This window comes from Astatotilapia calliptera, chromosome 11, assembly GCF_900246225.1.
Source record: "Astatotilapia calliptera chromosome 11, fAstCal1.2, whole genome shotgun sequence".
Lineage (NCBI taxonomy): Eukaryota > Metazoa > Chordata > Actinopteri > Cichliformes > Cichlidae > Astatotilapia > Astatotilapia calliptera.
This window is the reverse complement of record NC_039312.1, coordinates 6,723,876-6,735,969: the sequence shown is the minus strand read 5'-3', so window position 1 is coordinate 6,735,969 and position 12,094 is coordinate 6,723,876. Positions and strand designations below refer to the sequence as shown.

Genomic DNA, 12,094 nt, shown 5'->3' with positions numbered 1-12,094 from the left:
AGTTTTTTCAATTTATTTCACAATAATGCAAAATAAATAATCTATAATATTTTTAACACTACATTCCTATGTCACTAAAAACAGGGAAATACTATTTTCATTCAATTTTTATGCTGCATTAAGCAAATATGACAAGTTGCACCAAATAAACAAAGCATGGTTAAGTTTCTAGATGTTATGCTAGTTTTCTTTGGGAGAGTAATTTTGGTAAATATTTTACATTTTTGACACCCACTTTGTAAGCATGCACATTGCCCTTTCCGTGGTCTTTGGAGGCTCCTCTCCAAAGACCACGGAAATTTTCAGGCTTTTAATTGTTAATGGTTTTTGAGATATAATTATGTTCAAAAATTGCAATTTCAATGTAAAATGAAAAAGCTTGAAAGTGGGCAGATTGAACTTCTAAAAAAAAAAATAATCTAGAAAAGTATTTGGTATATGAAGATTTCATTACACTGTCAAACTTGGACACTAACCCTGTCCAACTCCCCAAAAATCACACCACTAAACAAGAGTATGTGAATGGCTGATAAGAAACTAAAAGTATCTCTTTAATTCTCATACTAATCACGTCATCTCAGCGTGGTTTTTAATCTGTTTATCCAGTGCTCTTATACATTGGTTTATTTACGGCATTTACTCTGGCACTTCACTACTGACTGGTGGAACTGAAGCTTAGGGCAGCATGGTGGTGAGGTGGTTTGAAACAGTTGCCTCACAGCAAGAAGGTACTGAGTTTAACTCCACCACCTGGCCAATTTCCACGACAGAACATTGTAACTTTTTTCTTACTGCATCAGTCCTCAAGAGATCAACACATTTTAAATAATTCATACAGGAATATGTTTCATGACTTTGTTTCTCATACACGTTTTATCTGGGGGGTTTTTCTCCAAATAAGTTAATATGTTTATTCATTGAAGGAGTTAACCCATCATTCACAGAGTCATTTTCATCGTCTCATTCGGCATTAAATATCTATTTAAAGGCTCCTACAAGTAGTAAATCTTGCTACTCCGGGTCTCTAAACTGTGAAAAAGATTACAATGTAATGACTAAACATAGAAAATCACAATAAATAAAGCCTATAATGCAAAACATATTTTCATGGGTTATGCACAAACCCATACAGCTTTCCATTATTCAGTGACCTAATTCCTGGGGAGGAAAAATAAATCTGATAGCACATGTTCAAAATTGATCCTACCCTGTCATATTAAGGTTAAGGAGTTCCCTATAATAGCAATGTCCAAGTGCTAATGCTGGTTTATGCTAACTGTGAAGTACTGCACCACACAAGTTTATAATCAAAGGCAGGTTTTTATTTTAATCCAATATGTAGACATCATGGGAAAAATCTTCCATGCTAAAACAGTGGATAGAGGTAGAAGGGCACGTTTCTGAATCGATGAATGTTGAAATGCACAGGAAGTTGTTTTGCTTTTCCTTCTTTTTGTGGCTTTTTTTTTTCCATTTTATTTTTACATATGAACCATTTGTTTATTTCTACAGCAGATAGCAGTAATGAATATTGTCAGTCACTTGGCGGGCCACCAGAGCTAATCTAATGCCCATTTTCATAACGGAAGGAGATGTGATGATGTACTCACCTAGATCTACTGTTACGGAATGAGATCATTCATTATTCACAAAAAAACAAAAACAAAACATTTACGCACTAAAAAGTGGAATTAATTTTTACAAACGTGGGTACATTCCAATCTGAAATACTTATTCTGGTAAGAGATGCAGACTGGACCAATTGAAGCAAAAAATTATGTAACCAATTATTTTCCTTTCTTGCCACTGTAAAAAAAAATGTTAATGACAAAACATCACATAAGTCTAACATTTCTTACAAAATGAGCTATTGGTCAGCAGTCGTTAATTGTGTAAAGGTGCCAATTTGCCCCATCCCCAATGGCCACCCCAAGTGTTGCAGTTACAGAAAACTCTTACTGTGAAATCACAATTACATATTAGAAATGGTTTTGCGTTTTACTCGTCGCATATTTGGACCAGGCCAGTGGCCCTGTGATCACAAGTGCTCCCTAAGAGGATTATACTGTATGTGTACAGTTTTTTTTCCTTGTTATGTTCTGACAAATCTAATCTGTGAGCACAACAATCCCCCTCACTTCTCCAAAAGCAAAAACACACACATTTCTTTACAGTATCTTTGAAACAGTTGCTCTGCATTTTGGGAGGGAGGTCACATTGTTGAGTCTACCTTAATAAGCACAAACTAGGCCTAGGATACCAAAGACAGCAGACATGCAGACTGTACTCATAAAAAGGCACACAGTATACTGTACATGAAGAAACACAGTACAAATGATTCAGGACATATGACCGGAACTAGAAAAGTACTAATATTATCTAAATCTAAAGGTCATTGGCAATAAATGAAATGTAGACCTTACAGTAGAACCTCATTAATCTGGACAAACATCTGGGGATGGACTTGCCTGTACTCATGGATTTGCTGCAAGAAAAAGAAGAACAGTGGACCGAGACTGATATGGGGTATAAGAGAAGGCGGTCAGGGCCCACCTGTTGCTTTTGCTTTCTTTCCAGTGAGCTGTTACAGAGAGGGTAACATGCAGACTGTGTTTTGTATATAGATATTTGTTTGTGCTGACTTAAGTCAGTTCTATTTCTTTGTAAATAACTTTTTGTGCACCTGGGATATGCATTTTAAAAGACAGCAAAACACTTTGAATGGCACGTGTACACACCCTTCATGTCAAAACACACCCTGACTGTGCAATCTAATCTGAAGCCAAAAGACTTAAAATGTGTAACAAGTGTACAGGCTAAACTATGTTTCACCTTCCCCATCTTTTTGCTGATGCTCATCCATGTGTGATAAATGAGGTTCCACCAAATAATAAAATTATTACAAAAACAAACAAAAAACTAAAACTAAGTCTTGTTGCTAGAGTAGAAATGTCAAATCTCTCCTTGTGCATGTTGCAAGTAATGCATTTGTAGATCCAGCTCCCGAGGAAGAGAGCACCCGCATATCATGCACTGGAGAAGCCGTTCAGGGGCAAAAGGCAAACGAGATCCAAGTTTGTGAGTTTCTGTCCGCGGGGCAAGTTGAGGTAGGGACAGGGTCTGTGGCATGTGTGGCCTCTCGCTCATGACTGCCTGTGGTGTGAAAAAAATATTTGGGTGTGGAGGTCTTGGAAGTGCACCAACTGCGACAGAGTGAAGAGGGTGAGGGCCAGGCAAAGCAAGAGGAGGGAGCGGAGCAAGTGGAGGTGAGAAAAAAGGAGAAGGCTGATTTATGATTATTTGAGTGCCTGTTACCATTGGTTGTTGCTGCAGCTCCGGTCCATTCCCTGGTTTGAGTTGCCCAGAAAGCAGGGTTTGAGGACCCACTGGGTTGTTTTGGAAGCCCCATACTGGTGTTCCCATGCCCTGTCCAAAACGATGAGGCTCGTACTGAATAGAAATGGGAACCTTCTGTGTTGCTGTCTGTACATTGGCCCAGCCAGATGACGCCTGCTTTTGCTGCAGCTGAAAATCTTGATTATTTACTAACTTCTCCGTGGAGTTTATAGTCTTTGGAATTCCTGGTGGTGTTTGTATGTCCCATAAGGTGCTGCTGGCCCCATGAGAGACGGGACTGGAAATTGGCATAGCACTGCTTTGGTCTATTTGAGCTGAGGTGGATGCACCTGCTAAGCCAGAAGCCCATGGCTTTTGCGGCTCACAGCCGTTCCATGGCTTCTCTGGCTGGCTAACAGTCGAAGGTATTAATTGAGGATTACTCAAGTCCCACACTCTGTCCTCCTTCTTAGGAGGTGTTGACGGCTCCTTTTGTGAGGACACTGGGATAACTGACCATCTTGGCAGCTGAAGCTCTTGCCCGAGCTTACTTGGTGAGCCCTGTGAATTTACTAGTGGAGTAGGCCTGACACTCCACAGAGCTGCTCCGTCTATGTAGGAGGAGGGAACAGAAAATTCGTGTTGCACAGAACTTGTGGAAGCTAGCACTGTAGAAGTGGGAGTGCTGCTCCAGGAAACAGGCTTGTGCTGCCTGTGCTGCACCATCTCGTTCACTGCTGACGGGCTGGATTTTTTTGGCACGGACACCAGGTGAGAGGCGGCAACAGAAGACGTGCCGTCTTTTGTGTGTGCCGAATCTAAACTCTGAACAGACGTGGAGCCTGACTGACTTATCAGAGGAATATCTGCCCAGGATGAACTTGTCCGATGGTGCTGCTGTAGCACTGAGCTGTCAAACTGCGTCTGCTGTGGGGCTCCATGCTGGTGCTGCGATGATGGAACAGGCATTACTTCCCCACCATCTACCTTCCACTGCACTGGCTGAGGGTGTAGCTCAGACAGCCACTGCTCCTTTTGCTGCCTGCTCTGTAAATCCATGCGAGATGCATGCATGGAAGATGGCGGCTGTACTGCCCTCCTGTGGAGCTCAGCGTCTCTCACTACCGAAACCGGATAAGAAAGCTGCTGAGGAGTAGTCATCCCTGAGCCTCCTAAAGGTCTAGAAAATCCCCACACTGGCCTCCCACCCCTCCTCCCCCGCCCCCTCATCCTAGAGCTCATTGGGAAAGAACTGTACTGGCTGAAACTCTGCCGCTTACGAGCGTGGATCTTCTGGTGTACCAGCAGGCTACTAAACCACGAAAAGGTTTTGTGACACTCTTCACAGCGATGAGGTCTCTCTCCTGTGTGGGTGTTCATGTGATCACGGAGCAGATAAGCTAACCCGAAGCTTTTGTCACACTGGTCACACTTGTGAGGTTTGTCACCGTTATGTGACAACATGTGGTGCTGCAGCTGGATCTCGTCGCTGTAGCCTTTGCGGCAGCTGGTGCAGCGGAAGGGTTTTTCCTGATGCAGCTTTTGATGCGTTCTCATGTTCTGCAGGAAGGCAAAGTCCTTCCCACAGTCTGAACATTTGTATGGCTTCTTGCCTGTGTGAATGATGAGATGCTGCTGTAAATAGCTACTGAATCTAAAGCCCTTGCCGCACACTTTACACTGGTAAGGCTTGTCCTTGGAATGTATGCGCATATGCAGTTCCAACACTGAACGGTGACGGAAAGTTTTTCCGCACTCTGAACACTTGTATGACTTAACACTTATGCTTTCGCTTTTCCACTTCACCTGCACATTATCACTGGTTAATGGAGTGAATTGTTTTTTAGGTGGAGCAGCCAGTCTTTCTAAATACTGTGAAACAGACTTGTGGACACTTAAAAGATGCACATTTAAACTGGACTCGTCCCGATAAATGGACGGACAGTGTGGGCAGGTGTGTCCCTTATCCCAGTACTTGTTCACATCCTTTGGGAGTCGAGGGGATCTCTCCAGCTTTTCATACTCTGCTTCATGAATGAGCATGTGGGCTCTCAGGTTAGCTGGTGCACAGTATGTCTGGGGACAAAGGGGGCAGTTAAATGTGCGTTTTGGTTCCTCGCACTGGTGTGCGTTCTCCTTTCCCGGCCCTCTTACCTCCTCCTGTTCGGCAGCAGGGGCCTGCTTACTGGTCTGTGCACTACAGGAGTTGGTTTCACGCAGTCTATGCTGGCGGCAGTGCGCCTTCATGTTCTGGGCAAAAGCAAATTTTTTCCCACATTCGGGGCAGCGGAAGGGCTTCTGCCCTGTGTGCAGATACTGATGCTGATGAAGGAGGCTGCTGTACTTGAAAGTCTTACCGCAGATGTTGCACAGGTGAGAGCGGCTGTTGTCGGTGTGCTTGCGACGATGGTCTTCCATGACGGAGTAGTGTTTAAAAACCATGCCGCATTCGGGGCATTCATAGGGCTTTAGGGCGGCGTGACACCTCTGGTGGAAGCGCAGGGCTGTAGTGTTTGGGAAAGTTTGACTGCACTCTTGGCACGTAAAGGCGCTCTCATGAGAGTGGGTCATCATGTGCTTAGTGACGGAGACCTTAAACTGGAAATCCTGGCGGCACAGGGGGCAGTGGTAAGGCTTTTCTACTGTATTGCTGCAGTTGTGGTCCCTCAGCTGGCTGACTGTGGAGAATATCCTCTCACACTCTGCGCACTGAAAAATGCCCTCCTCCATCATTTGCACCTCCTTTTTTGGAGTGATGAGCTGCGGCTCCTCACTCTCCCTGTGTTCGTTTCGGTGTTTGATGAGGCTGCTGCGGTGCTGAAAGGTAAGGCCGCATTCTTTGCAGGTGAGGGGCGTGAGCTCATCCTCATGCGCGTGAAAGTGCCGGTGGAGGTTGAACGTCTCGCGGCGGGTGAACCTCTTCCCGCACTCTTTGCAGACCAAGCGGCACTTTTTCTGCTTAGCAGTCAAATCAGTATCCACTCCTCGGTCTGCCTCCTCATCGTCTTCAACCACATCCTCTATGCCGTCCACTTCGCCCACAAAATCCTTATTCTGTGGTTTAACTGCGCTCTTCTCCTCCACATGTGGCTCTTCTGCATTTGTGGCAATGTCACTGTCAACACGCTTGTCCTGCTGCACCTCTTCAGCATCCTCACAGACACTGTTGAGGTCTGCAAGAGAAAAAAAAACACAAAAACAACAGCACAGTAACAAGTTAAAAAACAAACAGTCTGACAAACTGCATGCAGCACCCTAGCATATGCATCATGAGCGTCTTTAACAAGCAGCGGTGCAGGGCTGATGCTTCGGAGTGCTGTGGTCAATAATGTCAGCAGAACTCACAGTGCAGAACAGAACCAGCAGTGAGAGCTACAGCTCAGGTTAGCCCCGGAGGCTAAAGCTAACGGTAAAATACATCAACAATGTTAGCATACCACACTTATCGTTTTCCTCCGCGTGCGTCTGTGCTTCTTTGCCGTCATCTTCAGTCTCGGACCAGTCGAATGGACGCTGGTCACTGCCACTGGCCTCGGCCATTTTTTCAGCCGCTCTCAGGTCCTCCGGTAAAATGCATGTCGTTTTGTCGGCTCCAGCACCGGACTCGACAGTAACCTCCGAATGGCTGGCAACACAACCGCCGCCGTCGCTGCCAACATCAGCTCTCTGCTCATCGTTGGGGCTACCCCCGGTTTTATTACACGTATTCTCATCTTTCTGCCGTGCACTGCACCCCGACTCCACCGCCTCGGTTTTCTCCCCACATGTTTCCACCTCCTCCTCGGCTATTTTCTGCCGTTTGGGAGACTTCGCTGGGTCTGCGGCGGCCATGTTTCACCCATGCACCCCCTTGTCCAGACCAGAGCACACAAGGATCATGCTAGTCAGGAATCAAATTTCCGGTCGAAACTTTCAAAATAAAACGGTAATTACGCTCAGCACGGTTCACTTCATCGTTTCGGTAAATATATTTTGAAACGTTAAATCACGCGTTTCCTCTTTACTACTGTTTTGGAGTTGTTTTTATAAACACTTGACAATTGTATCAAATCAGCTTAACTTTTCAACATTAGCCCTGATATTTTATTATTATTTTTTTTATATGCGGTGACAAATCCACAAGTGATTGGCTGGGTTTATTTGGAGTCCATGTCTGTCTTTTATTAAGTTTAGTTACATTTCATCAGAACAGTAGCTATCTACAAAATATAGCCTGTGCAAAACTACTTAAGTGATGGCAATAATCTGTTTCTTTGCAACTATTTACAAATACATCCATGTCACTGCATGCAAGATTACCATAAATAGCTCCTACATACTTATGTATGCTTTTAAATTCAACCATAAACATAGGATTTTAAACCCAAAACATACTGTGATGTATTTGTCATGGTGTCTTTTTTGTTTTTAAATATATCCCAAAAAGTCTCGGTTCTTCTGAATACATCATTTTTGTCTCAAAACGCACTGAACAGAACACAGTCTAGCTTTATTGTCCAACCAAAGTTGGAAAATTATGTACCATAAAACTGTTGAAAAGCACAAGCATACATTAGCAGATAATTACAATGGCTGTATAGCTACAATATATGGTAATAACAGCAGGTTACAGGTACTTTATGACAACATGGTTAGTGTATCAGGAGAGCTGAGTCAGTACTGAACTAGTAAGAGCATCATTGAGCTTTGCAGCTCTGCTGCAAACCATGTACAGAGACATGCATATTGAACATCACTGCCTACAGTATGTCATTTTTCTGAGTTCTTAAAGTCCACGAGTGAAGTTGCCACTCAACAGAGTCACTGTTTTTAAGAGTCTTTTAGAACATGAGTATGTACACATGTCTGAGAAACCAATCTAATGTTAAGGCCACCTATGATCTCAAGTGTCTAATTTTCATATCTGCTTCAGTCCTGTCTGAATACAAACCTAAGTGCGAGATGGATCCAGAGTACGGCATAGCACTCCAAACAACTATTGTTACTGAAATACTGTCAGTAGAAAAAGAGCATCATTTGTTTGTCACATTTTGAAACATCAAATACAGATGGTATGCAGTTTATAGAGTTTCTGAATACATTCTCCTCAGCGCCGTCTCCTGCGTCTGTGGTCAACAGCTCTTCCTCGCCGTGGTCGCTGCATACTTCCATTTGTGTCTGTGGGTGGATCGGAGGAAAAAGTGCACTCGTGCATGTCCGGGGATGATGGTGCAGGTACAACAGCTACAGATGACTGGTTATTTGAATGCTGGCTGACCTGTGGTTGCTGCTGTATTTGTGTTTGATGTTGTTGTGACTGCTGTAGCTGTGACTGCTGTGGTGTTTCGATTTGCTGTTGTTGTGATTCTGTGTGCTGCAGCTGCTGCTGAACTGGCTGTGGCTGTAAGTGCTGCTGAGGTGTTTGTGATTGGTGCGCTTGTACACGATGTTGCTGTGGCTGTGGTTGCTGCTGGGCCTCAAGCACTCCTAAGAGCCTTTGCAAGAGGACATTGTTTTGTTGTAGACTGACTGCTAATGCCTCTTGTGAAGTGACAAGTGTTCTCATGTCCTGTCTGAAACCTTCGCCAAACTCCCGCAGACTCTTTTCTACCCGATTTCCAAGCTGAATTGCAGCTTCCCCCAACCCTCGTAGCTCATCTTCGAGCCAGGAACTCCGTAGAGGGGCTTCAAGAGGACCCTGCTGTGCTCCAAGGGATGGCTGAGGACTGCTGGGTTGCGGGCTACCATTGAGGAAAGGAGCACTGTAGAGAGGAGAAGGTGGCAGCCATCGTTCTGATGGAGGGGGTGGTCCTATTCCCAGACCAAGGCCTAATCCCAGTTTGTCCTCCATACTGTTCTCTACAGGTTCACACTCAGGTTCTCCTATGTCTCTGTCACGCTCAAGATTGTCCTCATCTTTCTCCAAACAATCTCTCTCTGATCCTTCCATTCCTACACCTGAAAATAAATTAGTTAATTTATTAATAAAAATGGACACAAGCATTGTTGAAATTAGTTGCATTTAAAAATCTAAAAAGAAACCCAGTTCTCAGACAACAGTTTACCTGTATCAGAGTCAGCGAAGCATGGAAAACTGGGCTTTGGTCTGGTGCTTTGCTTCTGTCTGGCTTGCTGAAGCCTGGGGCTTGGCTGAGAAGGACGCCCGAGCATTGAGGTCCCTCTGCTAGATGGCAGGTAACAGCTGCGGTGGCGGGCATCCGCCAGTCTGCCCCCATTGCGCCTCTTTAAGTCATCCCAGCGCTTCTTCACCTCTCTAAGGGTTCGCGGGACTCTGGAAACAGCATTTACTCTCTCCAGGATCCCTGCCCAGATGCGCTCTCTTTCACGTCGCCGGAGCCTCCCTGCCGGACCAAAGAGTTCTCCTTCGCACCGAGTAACTTCGGACACCAGCACTTCAAGCTCCGCTCCGCTGAAGCGACTCTTTCTTTTTCCTGCGCCGCCAGCAGCCAGTGCAGCTGACATAGCTCGGTCTGTCAAGAGAAAATTGAGAGGAAAGCCAAATGGGAAAGAAAAAAATAAATATATAAATATAAGTGTCAAGAGCTTTAGCAGTCTTATTTTAACTGTGCTAAACAACAACATGGGCAAGTACAACAACTCTTGGCAAACCTCTGAGCCCTGTGACATCAGAATTTTCTTCCATCACTAAAATGTAGCTACACATTTTCTAACAATAATAAAAAGTATTTTTTGCATAATCCAGATGATTTTGCTGACTAAGGGTGACAATAATTTCACAAGGATTTCCATTAGGAGTATGGCTGGTTTACAAAAAAGATAAAAAGAAAGAACTCCGTTTTCCATGTGCCATGCACATGTTTAGAATTACTCTAAACAGGTGCTCATCAGCAGGGCAAATCAACAGCATAAAAGCAAACAGACTCCTGTTTGTTGGAATTATAAAGATAGTTAATAAAAGTTGCCAAAATATAAAACAACTGCAGATAAAAAACAAAACAACGACCCAGTCTTCATCTGATCAACAGTAGCTTGTATTTTCTTTTTTTTTTCTTTTTTTTTTTGCTCTATTGCTCCAGTTCTTTTATATTTTTACAACTTTTAATCAATATCTTTATAATTCAGACCAATAGAGTGCCTCAGGAATCTCTGCTGTTACAAATATGCTTACTTTGTTCAATGGACAAAAGGTCATCTGAGGACATGCCAGGTGCCATGATGTTTGGATGCACCACCACAACGTTGAAGGGGAGTCCTCCGGGTAATCCGCTGCTCTGGTCGCAGCTGCCCTCCGAATCCTCATCCTCCCGGGGGAAGCCGTTCTCTGAGGCTCCCCCCCCAAAGGGTCCCTCCGGAGACTCCACTTTGATGTGCATGGGAGGTGATTGCTCGTACAGCAGCCCCCCCTCCTCGTAGTACTCAGTCATGGATCAGACCTGATTTACAGCAGAACTGACTGGCGGGCCAATTCTGATACTGACAGCTTCTGCCCCATTAACAAAAGTTCAAAGCAGAGGTGAACCTACTGCTGAAGACAATACAACTCTTCTGTGTACACATAACTATCAACCTTTTAAGGGTACAGCTGCCACACACTAAAAGTGCGAGGGGGAGGTGGTTCTCAGGAAACGTAAAGTTAAAGCAGTCTTAAACCCGCTTTAGCACATTTATTAAAGCTGCTTAAATCATTGTTGTAGAGAGATACAAAATAACATTGTCTGATTGATCGCTAGCTCCAACCTCTAAAATCCATTTCTATCATTTCCACCAGTACTGACATGTTAATGCAAACCTAAGTGCAGTGTGTAAAACACCAGAAGAAGGCTGAGTGCTGTATCTAAACGTCCACTTGTTTAACACCGAGTCGAAACATCAGGGCAGAGGATCGCCTCCCAGGTCTGAAATCCATCAAAAAATGCTGCTTACAACTATGTCGAGAACCAGAACGGCTACGTTTGCTTTCCCCCTGTAATCTCCACGTCTGCGATATGTCGCATCGATGCGCATTTCTTTCTGCACCACATCCGCAATGGTTGCGCATTCCGCATACATTAGGTGCTGGTCTTGGGATGGAGCTAGTTGTTAAGCTAACAGGCTACCGCAGCTTCAGGTGGAGCGGCAGCTCTGTCGGAACTCCCACTGACAAGCTAGCCGACGCGATTGGAAAGCTGACGCTGTTGTGTTTCTTACCTCATGATAAGGGCACATGGGAGGCAAAAGCAAACCAAAACACAATCGGTGCAGCTGTTAGCTCAGCAGCCGACAAACAGACCGAGGACAGTCGCTTGTTGTTGACGTCATTGAAGGTGCAAGCTCAGGACCAATCAGCTGAAGAGCTATCAATTCATCCGTTTAACGATGATGGACAGGCACATCGCGATGTCACACAGTATACAGATGACTTGGAGGGTTTTTAATTTTACTTTTATTAATAAAACGTCTCTTTTGTTTTCTGCTTTGTGTCGTTCATGATATTTTTATAAACTCCCGAAAACTCTCAGTTCTGAAAGTACGAACAGTTTTATATATTACACTTTGTTATTGTGATTGCCCTTTCTATTTTGTTTTAAGCTATTTTGTTTTCTCCTGCCACTTCATTAGGTTAACCTGTTCACCTTCTGATTAACGCACATGTCAAATTAGCCAATCACATAGCAGCAACTCAGTGTATTTAAGCAGGGACGTGCAGAGGGGGGGGGGCTAGAGGGGCTTGAGCACCCGCCCCTTTCCTGATGAGTGCCCAAAGTGCCCTTTTGTTGAGGCAACTTTTAAATTTTTTTTATTTATTTATTTATTTTTT

General features: G+C 44.3%; 2 protein-coding genes across 4 annotated transcripts; both read right to left on the bottom strand.

Moving 5' to 3' along the window:
* Nucleotides 1-1,300: 1,300 nt before the first annotated feature.
* Nucleotides 1,301-7,306, bottom strand: LOC113032127 (zinc finger protein 236). Its single transcript, XM_026184806.1, has 2 exons — nucleotides 6,774-7,306; nucleotides 1,301-6,509 (listed from the first exon to the last, which is right to left on the bottom strand). Exons 1-2 carry the CDS (start codon nucleotides 7,165-7,167, stop codon nucleotides 2,953-2,955), a joined length of 3,951 nt encoding a protein of 1,316 aa, XP_026040591.1. The 5' UTR covers nucleotides 7,168-7,306; the 3' UTR covers nucleotides 1,301-2,952.
* A 165-nt stretch (nucleotides 7,307-7,471) lies between these two features.
* LOC113032128 (myb-related transcription factor, partner of profilin) lies at nucleotides 7,472-11,681 on the bottom strand. 3 transcript variants are annotated; one of them, XM_026184808.1, is made up of 4 exons: nucleotides 11,485-11,681; nucleotides 10,466-10,780; nucleotides 9,381-9,833; nucleotides 7,472-9,273 (listed from the first exon to the last, which is right to left on the bottom strand). In XM_026184808.1, exons 2-4 carry the CDS (start codon nucleotides 10,719-10,721, stop codon nucleotides 8,423-8,425), a joined length of 1,560 nt encoding a protein of 519 aa, XP_026040593.1. In that variant the 5' UTR covers nucleotides 10,722-10,780; nucleotides 11,485-11,681; the 3' UTR covers nucleotides 7,472-8,422. The 3 variants fall into 3 exon arrangements, with proteins under 3 accessions (XP_026040593.1, XP_026040592.1, XP_026040594.1); XM_026184807.1 differs by having other exon boundaries at nucleotides 10,466-11,681; XM_026184809.1 differs by having other exon boundaries at nucleotides 9,381-9,806; nucleotides 10,466-11,679.
* Between the last annotated feature and the right edge of the window lie 413 nt (nucleotides 11,682-12,094).